The 16,266-nt window shown below is 35.8% G+C and overlaps 2 protein-coding genes across 4 annotated transcripts in view; one reads left to right on the forward strand and one right to left on the reverse strand.

The window, feature by feature from the left end:
* Positions 1 to 129: 129 nt before the first annotated feature.
* LOC139109998 (transmembrane reductase CYB561D2) lies at positions 130 to 5,547 on the reverse strand. 3 transcript variants are annotated; one of them, XM_070669487.1, is made up of 4 exons: positions 5,446 to 5,547; positions 3,372 to 3,894; positions 1,752 to 1,943; positions 130 to 1,612 (listed from the first exon to the last, which is right to left on the reverse strand). In XM_070669487.1, exons 2-4 carry the CDS (start codon positions 3,372 to 3,374, stop codon positions 1,085 to 1,087), a joined length of 723 nt encoding a protein of 240 aa, XP_070525588.1. In that variant the 5' UTR covers positions 3,375 to 3,894; positions 5,446 to 5,547; the 3' UTR covers positions 130 to 1,084. The 3 variants fall into 3 exon arrangements, with proteins under 3 accessions (XP_070525588.1, XP_070525589.1, XP_070525587.1); XM_070669488.1 differs by lacking the exon at positions 5,446 to 5,547 and having other exon boundaries at positions 3,459 to 4,734; XM_070669486.1 differs by lacking the exon at positions 5,446 to 5,547 and having other exon boundaries at positions 3,372 to 4,734.
* Btv (dynein cytoplasmic heavy chain beethoven) overlaps positions 4,869 to 16,266 on the forward strand; it is a 19,157-nt gene continuing 7,759 nt past the window's right edge. The window contains exons 1-29 of the mRNA XM_070669415.1: positions 4,869 to 5,105; positions 5,481 to 5,809; positions 5,880 to 6,042; positions 6,220 to 6,401; positions 6,465 to 6,577; positions 6,890 to 7,135; positions 7,193 to 7,413; positions 7,504 to 7,902; positions 7,971 to 8,212; positions 8,375 to 8,698; positions 8,782 to 8,848; positions 9,012 to 9,348; positions 9,483 to 9,834; positions 9,932 to 10,274; positions 10,386 to 10,548; positions 10,626 to 10,845; positions 10,943 to 11,069; positions 11,132 to 11,737; positions 11,854 to 12,100; positions 12,198 to 12,705; positions 13,125 to 13,514; positions 13,605 to 13,784; positions 13,878 to 14,243; positions 14,344 to 14,462; positions 14,539 to 14,849; positions 15,081 to 15,229; positions 15,314 to 15,595; positions 15,789 to 16,018; positions 16,091 to 16,219. Of these exons, the coding sequence (XP_070525516.1) occupies positions 4,869 to 5,105; positions 5,481 to 5,809; positions 5,880 to 6,042; positions 6,220 to 6,401; positions 6,465 to 6,577; positions 6,890 to 7,135; positions 7,193 to 7,413; positions 7,504 to 7,902; positions 7,971 to 8,212; positions 8,375 to 8,698; positions 8,782 to 8,848; positions 9,012 to 9,348; positions 9,483 to 9,834; positions 9,932 to 10,274; positions 10,386 to 10,548; positions 10,626 to 10,845; positions 10,943 to 11,069; positions 11,132 to 11,737; positions 11,854 to 12,100; positions 12,198 to 12,705; positions 13,125 to 13,514; positions 13,605 to 13,784; positions 13,878 to 14,243; positions 14,344 to 14,462; positions 14,539 to 14,849; positions 15,081 to 15,229; positions 15,314 to 15,595; positions 15,789 to 16,018; positions 16,091 to 16,219 (7,582 nt within the window). The remainder of the gene's footprint in view (positions 5,106 to 5,480; positions 5,810 to 5,879; positions 6,043 to 6,219; positions 6,402 to 6,464; positions 6,578 to 6,889; positions 7,136 to 7,192; positions 7,414 to 7,503; positions 7,903 to 7,970; positions 8,213 to 8,374; positions 8,699 to 8,781; positions 8,849 to 9,011; positions 9,349 to 9,482; positions 9,835 to 9,931; positions 10,275 to 10,385; positions 10,549 to 10,625; positions 10,846 to 10,942; positions 11,070 to 11,131; positions 11,738 to 11,853; positions 12,101 to 12,197; positions 12,706 to 13,124; positions 13,515 to 13,604; positions 13,785 to 13,877; positions 14,244 to 14,343; positions 14,463 to 14,538; positions 14,850 to 15,080; positions 15,230 to 15,313; positions 15,596 to 15,788; positions 16,019 to 16,090; positions 16,220 to 16,266) is intronic.

Here is a 16,266-nt window from a genome sequence, read left to right on the forward strand (position 1 = left end):
ACGTACGCTCGCACGTCAAAAAGTACGTAACACACGCAAAACGTGCACTTTGTAGTGTCCAGTATTTTAAATTCTACGTATAATTTACAATTCTTTTTATATGGTACATAAATATTATAACAGCTGATCTATGAATTATTGTGAAAGCAAATATTTTCTGCATGAGAAACAGTTTTATTATAGAATCGAAATACTGATGTTTTAATGTGGAACATATCAAATGTCGTATAAACAGGATACAGTAATACTTTGAATGGCTATATACAATATTAAAAGAAAAACTTATAATACGGTAAAAAGAAAGAATACATTGATACAAGACTACAATTTAAATGCAACGATTGTTGGGATAAACAAAAAAAGAGAAAAATCGAATTCTTTAAAGATGAAAGTTATTAGTAACAATTCAAAATATTTAAATTATAATAACGTGTTAAATTATGTGTTATACACATATTATATCATATATGCATAATTGGTTATAATTCGATCATTAATTGTTAATACATAATATTTAAAAAACCAAATAAATATGTTGTGTTACCATGTATGTACATTGCATTATAAAAAAATATATCTATGTTACAAGCATACGTAATATAAATATGCCTATGCATACGGAAGCATACGTTAATATTTGTAATGTTGCATAGTAAATGTTGAACATTGTGTAATCAAATGTTGGCATATATGGTTAGCAATGTGCTGTCAGACCACTGCTCTCATTAATTTCTAATACAACGACACTTTCTTTAATTCGTACAAACAGCTTCTCAATGGGACCTTTGGATACAATATAAAATCCAAGTAACGAAATTAATTCTACGATCTTTGGCTTTTCCTTCTTTACTCCGTTGTATATTTTATTATAAGAGTTGCATCGAGAGTTAAATCACTTATCGAAATTAAATTTGGTAACTGTATTTCAAGCAAAACTTAATCAATTTAAAAATTATAAAAACAATTTAATTTTTTTTTTTTTTGATCGATTGAGTAAAAGGATCTTACTTCAGAACAGCAACTCTTGCACGTCGTCTGCGTGCCGACGTGATAAACTTTCTTTCAAGCTTCTATTATCGAGGCTTTATGTGTCGCTCGAGGGTGGTCCGAATATAACTCTGCATCTCGAAACGGCACCGAGTATCGGTTTCACGAGTATCAAGACGCCCGCGAAAAATAACGACGCAAACGTCAAGTCTCTTCCGGTGCTGGTTCCGGAAATAGCCCACCAATTGCTGTAGGTTCCATTGATGAGGGTGGCCAGTAAAAGAATTGTTATGCCGATCCCACCGCAAGCGTGAGCGACCTTGATAAGCACTGGTCTTACGCGCGGATATACCCAGACGGTGTTGTTAGCCAGGATTCCGAAAGTGGCAGTCAGAACAGACAGTATAATCGTCACTAAGCCCAGTTGTGAATGAGTTGTGGCGAAATGGGGTCTATCATGATTAACTTTGTTAACGACGATAATTATCAAACCGATCCCGATTACGGTCAGACCAAGCGTGTGTAGAACCCAATGTATTGTCACTCTGTTACGCCTAGGTAGTTTCCAAGAGATATACGCCTCACCGGAGATGCTGAAGACAGCTTCCGTGATTAAAAGGCCAACCTATACAGCAAGATAAAAAAAAAATTAGAATTTATCTTAATGAAATTTTAAAACGAAAAACTCGTTGTTTAGTAATCTTACTTTATTTAATCAACATTGTAATGTCAAATATTTAATACTACTTAATTTTTATACTTACTCCAACAGACATACAAATCGGATGCCATGAAAAGAAACTGTAGTTCTCAAAAGCAACTACCAGGATATATATTATTGGAGCCACAAGTAGGAAATGTGTCAAGATTGAGAAACCGAATGTTATGACACTCGGTGACCCTTTGTTACCTTCGTTACTCATGTCGAGAAGTATACGTTGATGTTTTTTTGATATCTGAAAATATAAAGAATTTTATTAGCATAAACTTGGATAAGTCCGGTTCAGCACAAAAGTGCGTTTCAGAATAAAAATAGAATATAAAAATTATACAAACATTTATCAAAGATTAAACGATAAATTACTTATCGTTTATCTTTATCTTTCATTCTAAATATGCTTAACATTGACATATGTATATTTAACTGATAGGTAAATTTGCTAGAACGTTTGGAACAACGGCCCTTAAAATCTTAACAGAGGAATATTTTTCTCTATTTATTCCATATTTTTATTTTCAAACTTCACACTTAAAATTTTTATATTATTAACATTAACATTATATCAAGACAAGAAAAACCCTTTGAAAATTGTCGCGCCAAGGCTCAGAAAAAATTCAATTCAACATTGCTGAATAAACTTAGTTCTATGCACGCTGTCGGCATCTTTTTACGTAATTATTCTTCGTAATTATTACGAGGCTTTGAATGCCATGATGCGTGATTCATCTTTAATTGTGCGGTGCGATTTCTCGCGTCTTCGAACATCTATCTTCATTTTGTTGTTTTTATTTGATCAACTTGAACTTCGTATATTGTACATACACGATCGTTTATTAAGTAATGCATAAATAAGAAAATGTTTTTATCGCGCAACTGCACGTATAAATTTACTAATTCGTGCTCACGATGTTTTAATTATTTTTACGATTTTACAGAAATGAGGAGAATGACATAATTATAATTACGAGACACAATGTTAAATTAACCCAAGGAATTGTAAACTTGCAATAAAACACAATCGTGTCTTAAGTAAAAATTGAGTTAAACGATCATGGTCTATTTAGCAAGAAAAATTGTGGAACTAGTTAAGCTATAAAATTCAAGTCCTCGTAACAATTTTAAATACCGATAAGAAACTTACGTTGTGCAACGACGCAAAAATGCCATTCTGTCATTGCGGAATGTAAAAGTTTATTTGTAGTATTTCTGCATTCCGAATATTGTGTAAATATCAAAAGTAAAACAGTAATCGAAGGAAAAAACTTAAAAAACCAAAATTCCATAAAACTTTTTCCAAAAAACATTAAAATTAGTGACTTCATAATTATTGTTTGTATCGTATAAAAATAAAAAAAATTTTTTATCTTATTTACAGAAAAATTTTATGTAATGATAACAAACTGCAAATTAATTAAATCTTATTTAGATTGCCTTAATTTAATTAACGTTATTAAACAGTATTATGTTAAGTGCAGTGTTAAATTAGGAAATTAAACATTTATGAATGCTAAACAAAGAATGTGTTATTTGTATTCATAAACTCGTCTGAAAATTTCACTAATCTAGTGGTTGTTTACTAAAAAACTATTATTAAGTTTGTAATTTTTTCTTTTTTTTTTTTTTTCCAAGACAGTCCGATGGTAATATTAATTATTATATTTACCATTCTTGACACAATGTCCGAAGTGACGCGCTTATATTACAATAAATCCTGTGAGAAAGTTGTCGGTCAAACACTTTGTTGACTCACCGTTAGACACCTTTCGACTGCTACATGAAATCGTCGTCGATCTTAAAAGAGATAACGTCGTCGAAAAAAAGTCCAAAGAAGTACCCTCTCTCTCGAGTGATTTGGAATCAACGTTGGAATGTTGCACGACAGATGCTCGATGAGAGTCCCACACGCACGCAATCGTGTTCGTGGTACGACTGAGCGCCTGGAATATGGCGATCTAGGCTGTAGATCCATGGATCATTATCGTGGCGTCGCTGGCCGATGAGGAAACATCACGGTCGGCCTTGCAGTGTCGGAACGTATTGGTGGCTGCTGGATTATTCGCTTTGAAACTCTTCTTCGAGTTCACAAGCCTACGTTTTACGAGTCTTCGAGAACTTGAAAATTTCCTTATAACTTTCCACGTTCCATAAGCAGAGCGTTTCGTGAAAATCTTGATGCACGCGTAGCGCTGAAACAAAAAATCCAGTAACAATCGCGTTCACCATGGGCTCTAAAAAGAAGCGGTTCGACATTGCGGCCTTGGTGCGAGCAGGCACAACAGCACGCATCGCGTTTCGCATCGCGTAAGCGCTCGTAAGGCACAAGTATGCACGCTCCATAAATTTACAAGGCATCCGCATAATGCAGTCAAAGAAATTGAAAGACTACGCGCCTGAGAAACACTTTATAACTCGTTTATCTGACGTATCTCGAAATTTTTTGCTATATTGAAAGACTGCGCGAGAGGGAAGATCGTTCGTTTCCCTCTTCAGAGGTATTTGCAAGTCGAATAACCTTTTGATGCAAAAGATTTAGTACATTCATCAAATTTGGCGATTTTACGAATTGATTTATAGCAATTAAAATTATCTGTCTATTGCATGATTGTTGTGTGATCGTAGATTTTCTACAGTAACTCGTATGTATTTAATTTACACATGTACAAATGATGGAAATCTCATGTCTAGCTGTCATTCTACGTTTACTGGTGTCGAAAGCGACGATTAATTAAGAACATGATTAGAAACCGCCTGATAACGTGTTGCTATCTATAGAACGGAGCGTGATTTGTTTGCTGAGAATTAATACGCGTGAGGTTAAATGATAATGTTCTTTTCTTTTCTTCAGATTCAGCAAAGATTAAAATCAAGATTTTTTAAATATTATTGTAAATATATTGTCTTGGATAAGAGAATAGTTTCTCTTTTTTTTTTAGTTTATAACGCAATTTCTGTAGAAAGCTGAGACAGATTCGAGTAGCGTCACGCTTATCTGCGCACGTGCAACGATGCGTGTAGCGATAGTGACAGCTGTGTTGTGTGTTGATTGTTGGTCGTCGTGACGACTGACGATGACGTTCCGGGCTCTTTGCGAGACTGCACAGAGCGGCCGTGTGATTTAACACTGTGTTTAAAGCGCGTTTGAAACGGAACGCGGGGCGAAATGGTAGTCGCCGACAAACGCAGGCATCTAATAGTCTCGACGGCGGAGCATTTCTTCAGCGCGTCCGTGCAACATGACGAAGAGAACATCGAGGATCGCGAGATTCTCGATCGTTTCTTGGAGCAGTCGTCATGTAGAACTCTATGCGCCCAACCGGTCGACAATGACAGAAATCGAATCCGTCTGAAATTGAGCACCGAATTGCCCGCCGGTCGAAACACGTTAGTTTTCTTTAAGGTACGAAGAGTCTTTTTTGCTAAAAAAAAAAAAAAAATCACTTTAATTATGAGAACAATCGACAAATAAATGTAGGTGATCAATAATGATATAGATAACGGTATGGTATATAGATAATGGTATAATAATGATATAGATATAGGTAATAATGATAAAGAAAAAGACTTAATGAGATATTTATCGATTTACCTTTCCAGAGACCTGTCCACAGAATTGTATCTTTCATACATTTATCTTGATTATCATTGGTTCCATTAAAAACGACCGTCATGCCGGCTGACGAGTGTGATTTATTCTCGACAATAGAAAGCATTTTCTAGAAAGCTGCGATTCAATATACAGTTACATTTGCTGATGGTGCAAAAATTCGTGTAGGTGACAGCGGCAGCGGTCACGGAGGACAACTTTCACGATCTGGTCCAGGTGACTTCCACTGGCTGCGGCGATGGGTCGGTGCTAATAGAAGGTCTCCGTCAAGTATGGGCGCCAACCCTTCGTTCGTCCGGCTTAAGTGCCTCTTGTTTGAAGAAATTGGAGGAAAAACTGCTTAGCTCTGGATTCTCAACTACTGTCGCAGAAGAAGAAGAATTTTGGAAACAAAAACGAAGCGAGGCTAAACGGTCGCATGAAAGAACAAATTGCGAAGAGGCTATCAAGTCTGTGAAAAATATTAGAGTCGAGCTCGAAAGCGCCGCAGTGTCGAGGTGCATATTAAAAAAGAAAAACTTTACTATCTATGTAACTATGCAATTATTATATACCTTTTCGATACAGGGATGGATTAATCGCCGTGGATGAAGCTTGCGAAGCTATTTCTGTATTCGTGGATGATTTGTGGAAGCTGGGAGGACCGGCATATACCGAAGAACGAATGAAATCGTTTCTTGATGTAATCGGAAACGAAGTGGTCCAGTTAATACAGAATTATCTCAGTGCGGTACTAATCTTTTCGTATTATTTAAAGCACTTCAAAATCATTTACAAATCCTCGAGTACCTAATTTTTTTTAATATTGAAAAAATTATTACAAACGTTCAGTTACTGTTTAACGCTATCAAGTAATTAGTTTTTTATATATATACATACGGTAATTAATAATATCGCTGTTTGTTAGATCGACACGACCGATGCTCGTACAAAAGATGAGATAATCGCACTTGGTGCGACAGTGTGCGAAAAGTGGGCGAATGCCACGCAGAAGTTAACCGAGCTTTTCTGGCCGCATTATTCGCTTCATCCTTGGCGCCGTCCAATCTTCGTGCCTGAGAAATGCTCGAAGCTCGGCAAGCGTCTTAGGTAGGCGTTAACATATTCAAATATTAGCGTGGAATGCTATAATAATGTAGCCGCGATCTTCAGGCAGATGTCCGAGTTACGTGCGCAGCATCGCCAACTGAGTAGACTTCTAACTCCTAGCGAGAGATCTGGGCTTGGTATTGAAAAATTGCTGCAGACGTTCGATGACACGAGAGGTATCTCCAATTTCGCTTTATAAAATAGTCTCCCGATATCGAATTCAATTTTCTCGTAAAATAAAATCAGTTATCCAGAATTAAAAATCAACAAATCACGTTTTCTAACCTCGTAACCTTATTTAATGAATAACAATCAATTGTGCCAGTAACCATAAAGGGTTAGAAGCACACTAAAATAGAAGAAAAAAAAAAAAAAATAATAATCAACGCAATTAGAAATAGATACCTCACGATTTAATGAATTATTAAAGTTTGCGCTACCGATACTTTATGAATAAAAAGAGAGCTAATTAAAGGATTATCACCCAGTTGCTCTTGACGATGACGAGCGAGATGACGAATGGAACAGATTGAGACGTAAGATCGAGGAAGGTTTGATACCAGCCGAAGAACGCGTTGCTCAGAAATTGAAGGACCACATCGCAGATGCCAATACGCCGAGCGGTTTGGTAGCCGAATTCGGAAGATACAGCGAGTTGTTGAAGAGAGAAGGACTTAAGAGGGCGTTACGCGGCGAACGAGAGTCATTGCTCGCGGCGTATCGCGATTTAATTGGTATAGCACCATTTTGAATAATAAAAACATTCATAGACTAACTTTTCGCAATTTTAGAGAACCGTTTGGCTGGCCCTGATACGGAAAATCTTCTGGATACTCCAAAGGTGCTGCAGAAAGTTCAAGCCGCTAGATCCGCGGAGATACGGTTGGAGAGTCTAGCTAAATTAGGAAAAGAACTGCTCGCTGACCTTCCGGGATACGAAGAAGTCGCGTCGCGTTTAACGAGAGCGCAGAAAGAAGCCGAAGAGAAGAGACGAGACTTGGTTGAATCATGGGTAATTTTTAATTAAATTTTTAATATTATTTAAACTTAAATGTATAAAATGTACTTCTAAGAAAGTTAGTAATGCATTTTTTTTTTGTAGGTGAACACTACAAAGGACGATATAACCAAGAAGGAATTGAGTTTAGGTACCGATTCGGCGGTAGTCGAACTTACTGGTACCAGTATGATGCGAGTGACCTACGATCCTCGATTGATGACTCTGATCAGAGAAGCCAGAGCGTTGTCCGGTGAGGGTGTCGAGCTGCCGAGGGAGATTAGAGATTTGGTGGACAGAGCCGCGTCTTTAGCCGGACGAGCGCGAGCACTTCAGCAAGTCGCTACTTTTCACAACACGATCGGCGATCGCATGGTGCCTTCCCAAAGACCACTTATGTTAACGATAGCTCTCGAATTAGCTCGAGCTGTTCAAGAACAATCAGGTGTTGTATGGTCTGATCCTCATCTCGTCGACGTGTATACCGCAAGGCTAAAAGAATTGGTAAGAAAAGATCGTCTCGTTTGTAAGTCGGTGAAGTTCGCGATACATTTATGATATACTGTTTGCAGGTAATGAAGTTTGCTCGACAAAACTCGGAATTAATTTCGAAGCATTCTGCCTTGCGAAACGATGTGTCGAATTTGTTGAAAGGCGACGCTGTGCACCTTGTTGGAAATCAGAATATATGGAAAGAAACGTTGTCGAAGATGAGAGCGATTGTTGACGTGGTAGATGCAGAATATGGTAATGCAAGAGCTTGGAAGCTGCATTGGGATCGGCAATTATTGAAGGCGTTAGGTGTAGCATACAGGTATAATGATAGACTTTATAAAAAAAATTTTTTAACGATTGTAAAAAATTTAAGCATAATAAAATGCTGCTTGATTTTTAATTGCATGCAATTTGTTAACAATATTAATGTTTTTATCGGAATTATTTTGTATAAACGTGTTCAACTTTATTGTGTACCCAGAAATGCCTTGCCGTCTTTGTCGAGGAAGTTGTCCGAAATTCGAGTGGAACTCACTTTTCGAGATGGATCTTTACAATGGCGACCGCCACTTGAAGATATTCGTGCAAAGTTATACTCTGGTATACGTCGATCGCTTTCTATTCCACTGAACTTTAGAGGAGTTGGAGACGTCGCTGATGCACGTTTCGGTGATTTAATTCCAAAAAATGCGTATTTATTTAGCGGCGTTTACAAGCAAGTCGAAATTGCTTTATCTACCCTCGAGTTGTTCAGGATGAAATGGTTAAATCTAGCGACACCGGCTAACATCGACGTTGGAGAACGGTAAACTTAAATTGATACTTAAGAAATTATAATAAAGACAAGATTTAATTATATGTATGTATTATTGATTTATAATATTTTAGATTGAAGGATAAACCTCCTCAAGAATGGGCGAAAGCTTTTAAAGAAGCGAAACAATGGGCCCAAGAGGTAAGTTTTAAATAAAATAAAATGTCTCAAAGTTTATTAATAAATTTTTTACTATTGCGTTTCGTGTCTTATCGCTCATTATTTATAAAATATGTAGTTTGCTTTTTTCATATTACAATATATCGATCTAATATAATTATACATTAAACTTTTAACAATATAGGTTGGAAAATTACGAGGTTGCGAGGTAAAAATTTCGTGTATATGCATCGACACAGCAACGACAAGGAACGATTTGGAGATTGCATCTCGTCGTTACTGGGAACGGCTTTGTTCTGATCTGAGAGCGGAAGCGTCTTCGCGATTGGTGGCCATTGTGGACTTCCTGTCTTTCGCATCCAAGGAACTCGACCGTAGACCACGCGATGTAGAAGAAGTCGGACTAGCTCACGAAGCTCATGCCCGCATCGAGCAACAATCGGCTAAAATTGCCGAGGAGATGGAAGTTGTTGCTGTACTTGCCAAAGTTATGGCTGCGTGGACTAGTGAAAAACTTGATGGTGATATACTCTTTTATTTAATAGAATTATAAATATGTGAATATAATTTAATCGAATTATGTAATTTCTTTAGAAGAATTTATATTTTTAACACCGGTAAATTGCAAATAAAAACGTAAATTGTTCTTTTACAGGCGTTAATACGGCTCATGCTGCTTGGCAAGATTTAGGAGATCGTTTAGAAAAACATAAGGCCGTAATGGCACGCTTAGTAGAAGACGCGAAAGTTAATCTTCGTCATAAAGCAATAGCATTAAGAGATGAAAGAGAAAGATGGCAAACAAAGTGGTCTACTAGATCAGAAAATCTCACACTCGATTGGTTGATGTCAATGAAAGAACGCTGGCTCAATTTAAATGAACAGCTTGAATCTTTGAAAGCGGATTGCAGGAGAATATCTCTGGATCTTGAAAGTGTCCTAGAGGATAACGATATTAATCTGACACAAGTGGAGCGTGAATTGGAAACCGAAGAGTCAAATTACAGGTCTCTTTAATAAACAGTTTTTTTTTTATTAAATTACTTTTTTTTAATTAATTAATATAGTAATAAACAAATTAAAATTTATTAAATGCAATTACAGATTCCAAGCCGAATTTTTGGAAGAACTAAAGAATCAGGAAACAGAGGAGTGGGCTGTAGTTAGAAGAAGATTACCGAGACTTCACGATTGGCTCGATTCTTGGGAAAGTAAGATTCGATTGCATGACAATTTAGAGGTTGATACTTTTGTCGGTAGAAAGATAAAAGAAATCAGATCTGCGATTGAATCTATTCAGTCTCTCCGAGGAGACGAAATTGCTGACGAACATTGGACTGAATTAATTCCTATATTGGGCTTAAAAGTCGAAAATCCACGGAATATTACTTTGGGCCATCTGTTCGCTTGTACAAAAGCGCTGAAGGAAAACGAGGATCGAATAAAAGTAATAACATAGGGCATTTTTAAATAATAGATGAAAGAAAAAGACAGTCTGGCTAAATATATGTTTTATTTTTAAAATTTCTAAATGCGATATATATTATTTTATTTTTAGGAGATAACTAAACGAGCGATTGCAGAAAGCGGAATTCGACAAGCATTAATAGACCTGGAGATTTGGGAAAGTACGGCATCACTTCCATTACAAGAATCAACTGATAGCAAAAATAAGACAATTTTACTAGTCGGAGACTACGGTAATCTGTTAGCGAAAATAGGTATAGCGTGTTTAAACCTACTGTTGTTTTTTTTTATTATATTCGATTATATTTTAAATAAAAAATTTATATAATAGAGGAATTAAGGCTTCTTCTCGAAGGAGCGAAAAGCACGTCAGGACACGACAGATTTGCGTCTAGAGTTGCGCGGTGTGAAGCGGCTTTATTAGAGCTCGAAGAGAGAATCAAGGCACTCAGTAGTGTACAAAGAAAATGGATTTACTTGGACCCTGTTTATGGAAGTGGAGCGGCTCCTAATGATTCCGAAAGATGGTCTAGGGCTGATAAAGAATTTAGGTTTGTTAAATTACATTAACCTTATTTAATTAACTTACACAGCTTCTAATATTTTTTATCTATACTCGCACACTAATTTATGCTTATAAATTTTTAGGTATCTTATAGGAGAAGTATCTCGAGATGCTAGAGTACCGTCTTTGAGACGACTTCCTTTACCAGCTTTAATAAATTTAAAAGATTTATTAGACAGATGTCAAAAATGTCTAGATGAATTTTTAGAGGTAAAACTCAATATACAACCGAAATTTTATATTAATTAATAATGACAAAATTTTAATTATAGGAGAAACGAGCAGCTTATCCGAGATTGTATTTTCTTAGCGACGAAGATCTTTTGGAATTGGTATCAGGCAGCGGAAGAGGTTTGGAAATTCACTTGCCAAAGTTATATCACGGTATTGGTTCAGTAGTAAAGGAAAATAATTTATTAACGGCGATTGCATCGCCCGAAGGAGAGATATTGAAGTTACCAAAAGCCATTAATCTTACTGAACCTTTACCGCAATGGCTGGATAACCTTGAAAAAGAAATGAGGAATGCTCTTCGTCAGAGTTTGGAAAAATGTTTAAACGATTCCGCACCTGATCCGTCCATTTATCCCACACAAATTTTATTACTGTCGGAAAGAATAGGATTTACCGACCGATGCGAACGCGCTTTGAAAGAAGGACGCACAGCTCTGCAAAAACTTGTGGAATATTTGGAAACGCAAAGGGCAAGATATAGAGGATTAGAAGACGCTGGCGACAAGTTGACCTCGCTAAAAGCGCGTGGTCTTCTTCTAGATACTGTTCATCATTTGCAAGTTGCTCGAACATTGTTAAAAATAGTGGCAACGGGTGAAAATGCTGGCTGGACGTGGTACAAACAGTTGAGAAGTTATAAAACTGTAAGTTTTTATTTTTTAAATATATTCTTTATTTGATAATTAAGAAACAAGATCGATTTTTTTTAAATGCATTTTGTACATCTTTATTAATGATGTATTATAAATTTTAAATACAGAGTCAAGGTACTTATGTAGTACGGTGTGCCGGCGCAGAATTACCATATCGCTTCGAATACCAAGGGGCATCCATTGGCTTAGTAAGAACTGCCTTGACAGAAAAATGTTTTTTAGCCCTCACGCAAGCTATGAAACTTGGATTAGGTGGGAGCCCAACCGGGCCCGCTGGAACCGGAAAAACCGAAAGTGTTAAAGCCCTAGCATCTGTTTTGGGTAGATTAGTTCTAGTTTTCAATTGCGACGAAGGTGAGGCATTTTATTATTTATTGTGCTAGAAAATTATTATTAACATACTAAGCATAATATAAAAATATACATTGCATATATCTATTGTAAAATACAGGAATGGATACTGGTAGTATGAAGCGTATTCTAGGCGGCTTGGCGCAAGCTGGCGCTTGGGGATGTTTTGACGAATTCAATCGTCTTGAGGAGGACACTTTGAGCGCAGTATCGATGTTGGTAAGACCGCTTCAAGAGGCTCTGCGAAATGGATCGTCTGAGCTTCTATTAGGTGATCAAAAAATTAATCTGGATCCTCACTGTTGCATTTTTATTACGATGAATCCTGCCGGGAGCGAATATGGTGGCAGGCGTAAGCTGCCGGATTCCTTAGCGCGACTTTTCAGACCTATTAGCATGGCGCATCCCGATAAATCAGACATTGTCAGAACTTTACTGGAGTGCGCCGGCTTTTTAGAAGCGGCCACTCTTGGCAAACGACTCGTAGAAGCTCTCGATATTGCCGGAACTATGCTTTCCGAGCAACCACATTACGATTGGGGACTCAGAGCGCTTAAATCTGTGCTCGATGACTTACATCCGATTGCAAACGTCAATGAAGATACTAGGTATGTCTACATACATTTTTTTTTAATATATGAAAAATTGAAAAACAAAAATTAATTAAATACATATTATATTTTTATTAAAATTAATTAAATACATATTATATTTTTATTAAACGATTAAAAAGAGATATTATAATATCTACGCTAGACATCTTAAGCTATAATTAACATATGTAAAAATTTATAAAATTTTACGATAAGATTTTTGGCAAGATATGTTTTGAGTTTCTACTCGGAAAATCTAATATAATCAATAGATAAAATTATTATGTGACATTATCTTGCATCTTTAGTTTATCAGGCATCTTATCTGATAATCGACATATAAAAAATAAATAATGTACATTAATATTTTTAAGATGTAATAAAAAGTTTTATTATTATATTGTTTAATTAAAAATTTTTTTATTTTCTTACAGGCTTCTTGTCTCAATCAAAGCATCGACCCTTCCGAAGCTGACGGAAGCAGATACGACGAAATTTCTGTTATTACTGGACGATCTATTTCCAAAGACTAATCTTCCCTTGTCAATCGCTGAAAATGAAGATTTGATTGTTTCATTGTTGAAAGTCTGTGAAACGCGAGGATTGACAAAAGAGATTGCCAACAGATGCGTTCAATTGAACGATTTATTAAAGAGTAGAACTGGCGTTGCCATTGTTGGTCCGCCAGGTAGCGGAAAAACGTCAATTAGATCATGTTTGGCGGAAGCAATGGCAAAAACTGGCGAACCTGTGCAGCAGATTATTGTTTATCCTGGAGCAGTACCAAAAAGTAGATTATTAGGTTACGTAAATCCGCGAACAAGGTAAAAAAATTGACCACATTTTTTTTATTATGCATTTTATATTGATAAGCTAGGCGTTGAAATTGCACAAATATTTATGAATATAAACAGAGAATGGAAAGAGGGTGTTTTATCGAGCGCGGTAACGTCCGCTGGGAATACTGCAACTTGGATCATCTTTAATGGAGATGTTGAACCCGAATGGGCAGAAGCATTAAATTCAGCCCTAGACGATAATCGATTACTAACGTTACCTAATGGAATAGGAATTAAACTTGGTAACGGTACAAGGTATAAACGTTATTAATGGAAGCTCGTATATTTAACTATTTCGTTATTTTGTTTAATTATTTTTTATGTTGCATAAATATTTATTCAACCAAGATTTATCTTTGAAACCCATAAACTGGCCGATGCTAGTCCGGCTACCGTTTCTCGATTGGGTGTTCTGCATCTTGGCCTAACGAAACCGATGTCTTTGTTGGGGCCCCGTCGTTTAGAACAACTCTCGTCGACAGCTGCGGAGATCACGAATAATCATTTATGTTCGTGTATCGACGAAACTCTGAAAATAAATATTAACGTTTCCTCGGCATCCGGTTTAATGGCTGCTACATTGTGTCATCTATATAAAGCGCAAACATTTGCTCAAGTCACTCAAGGTCTTTTAGTCTCGTTATGTGGCCAAGTGGAAAATGCACAATCTAAAGACGAGTTAGCGAAATTTATTTACGAATCGACTGAAAGCTGGTGAGTTATATAAATAAGATTTATTTTCTAAAATTTGTAGAACAATAGACTAAACTATTCCGATGTTGAATTATTTATTCGAAATAAAACTATTTCATAGGTGTCCCGATTCACAAAAGCCAAATGCAGTTCTTTATGACCACGAAACCGATCGATTGGTACCCTTTAGCGATGCATACGAGTCTATTACTACTGATTATGGATCCGTTTCCATTTCGGGTAACGTTAAAAATTATATGCGTTAAAATTTATATTGTTAGTAGAAACATTAATTCTATTTATATATTTTATACAGATCGCATAAAAAAAGCATTAGCAGCTATTTTGCCTTGGATAGAAGATGGCCATCCGATCATGATTCGTGGACTTGAAGCTTGTGGTAAAAATGCTTTAATCGAGGTTGCGTTGACGAAAATAAGCAATCAAGACATCACAATCGTTGTGCGAGGATCTTCGCTTTACGGTCCCGACGAACTCGTGAATCGTTTAAAGAAGGCCTGTTTACGTTTGGAATCTTCGTCACAGGGTAGAACATATAAACCGAGAAGTGGGTCTCGAGTTCTTCTTATCTTGGAAGATATGCATCTCGCAGCTAAAAACTTACAGGTATAATCGAGACAGTTATCTTCTTTAATGTGTTAATTTGTTAATTTAAAGATGTATTATATCTATACGATAATAATTTTTGTAATATTTAAAAGATAACATTTTCAACACGTCTTTTTTTTAATTATTATTTCTTTAATAGCGTTATTATTTGCATATATATTTTCAGAAAAAAAAAATTAAACAAGGTTTTTAATAAATAAAAATCTAATATAATTAAATTGTCTTTAGGAATTGGTCAGAGAATTACTTCAAGAAGAAGGTTTTCTTGAGGAGGATCTTGAGTTTTCCAAAATATCTGTAACAATTATATGTACTGCCGACGTAACGACTCGATTACACCCGAGACTCGAAGCCTTATTCGCGACTTATTATCTAGAGTAAGTAATTTTTTTATACAAAAGTATATAAATTAAAAGAAAGTTTTAAGAAAATTAATTTTATTTTAAATATATTTATGACAGATATCCAAGCCAAAAGGATGTTGCGGCTATTCTCGAACTTCATTTAAGAACTTCTTTAAAAGAAGTTGACTTCGTTATAGCGGAATCTTGGATCGCTCGAATGAAGTCTAGTATTTTAGATGCTTTCCGAGCTGTCAGTTCCTCCCAAAAATCTCCTCTTATCTGGACTCTTAAGGATATTGTTTTGTGGGCAAGGCTATTAAAATATTATCCTGTTCCCGAAAACGAAGCATACATTTCGCGTTATTTATTGGACGTTGGACAACGTCTATTTCGCGCAAGGTATTTAAAAATTATAATACTTTACACATAGATAAACTGTTCTTTACAAATATAATATGTATACATTTATATTTGATTTACAAGTAAATTAAAATAAAAATCAAATAAAATTTAAAAAAGATAAATTTAGATATATTTACACATTTATTTTTTAATAAGTGATCGTATCGTTTTATTGTATGTATTAATTTAGATTAACATCTAAGGCACTAACGCAGTGGGAATCTTTACTAGTTTCGAAGGATTCTGAAGTAAAGAATTTTAACAATGATATATACGCATGGAAAAATGCGAATATTGAGTTATATCCTTTGAGTGAAGAACAATGGCGAGAAGAAATAATTAATGCTGCGGCTAGATGCGCCAGAGAAGGTCAACCATTGCAAGCACCAATTTCAACTTATCTTTTGGAAACTGTAGCTGGTGTGTGATCGATTTATTTACGATAAAGATAAAAGAAAAAATTAATATATAACAAAATTAAATATTTTAAAGGACTTAGTTGGGCTATTGGATGCAATTTTCGCGGAATAATTCTAATTGGACGACCGGGAGCGGGCAGAAGATCAGCAGTTAAATTAGTTGCAACTTTTTCTTCTCTGCGACTGATTGATTCAGGACCTGGTACTATAAAATAAGCTAATAATCTATAGAAACGTATTTTATATATT

This window comes from Cardiocondyla obscurior, linkage group LG19 (genome assembly GCF_019399895.1).
Source record: "Cardiocondyla obscurior isolate alpha-2009 linkage group LG19, Cobs3.1, whole genome shotgun sequence".
Classification (NCBI taxonomy): Eukaryota; Metazoa; Arthropoda; class Insecta; order Hymenoptera; family Formicidae; genus Cardiocondyla; species Cardiocondyla obscurior.

Coding starts and splice junctions, on each gene's coding strand:
- LOC139109998 (XM_070669487.1), bottom strand. Junction 1,613..1,751: donor CGATTTGTATGTCTGTTGGA/GTAAGTATAAAA, acceptor CTTGCTGTATAG/GTTGGCCTTTTAATCACGGA.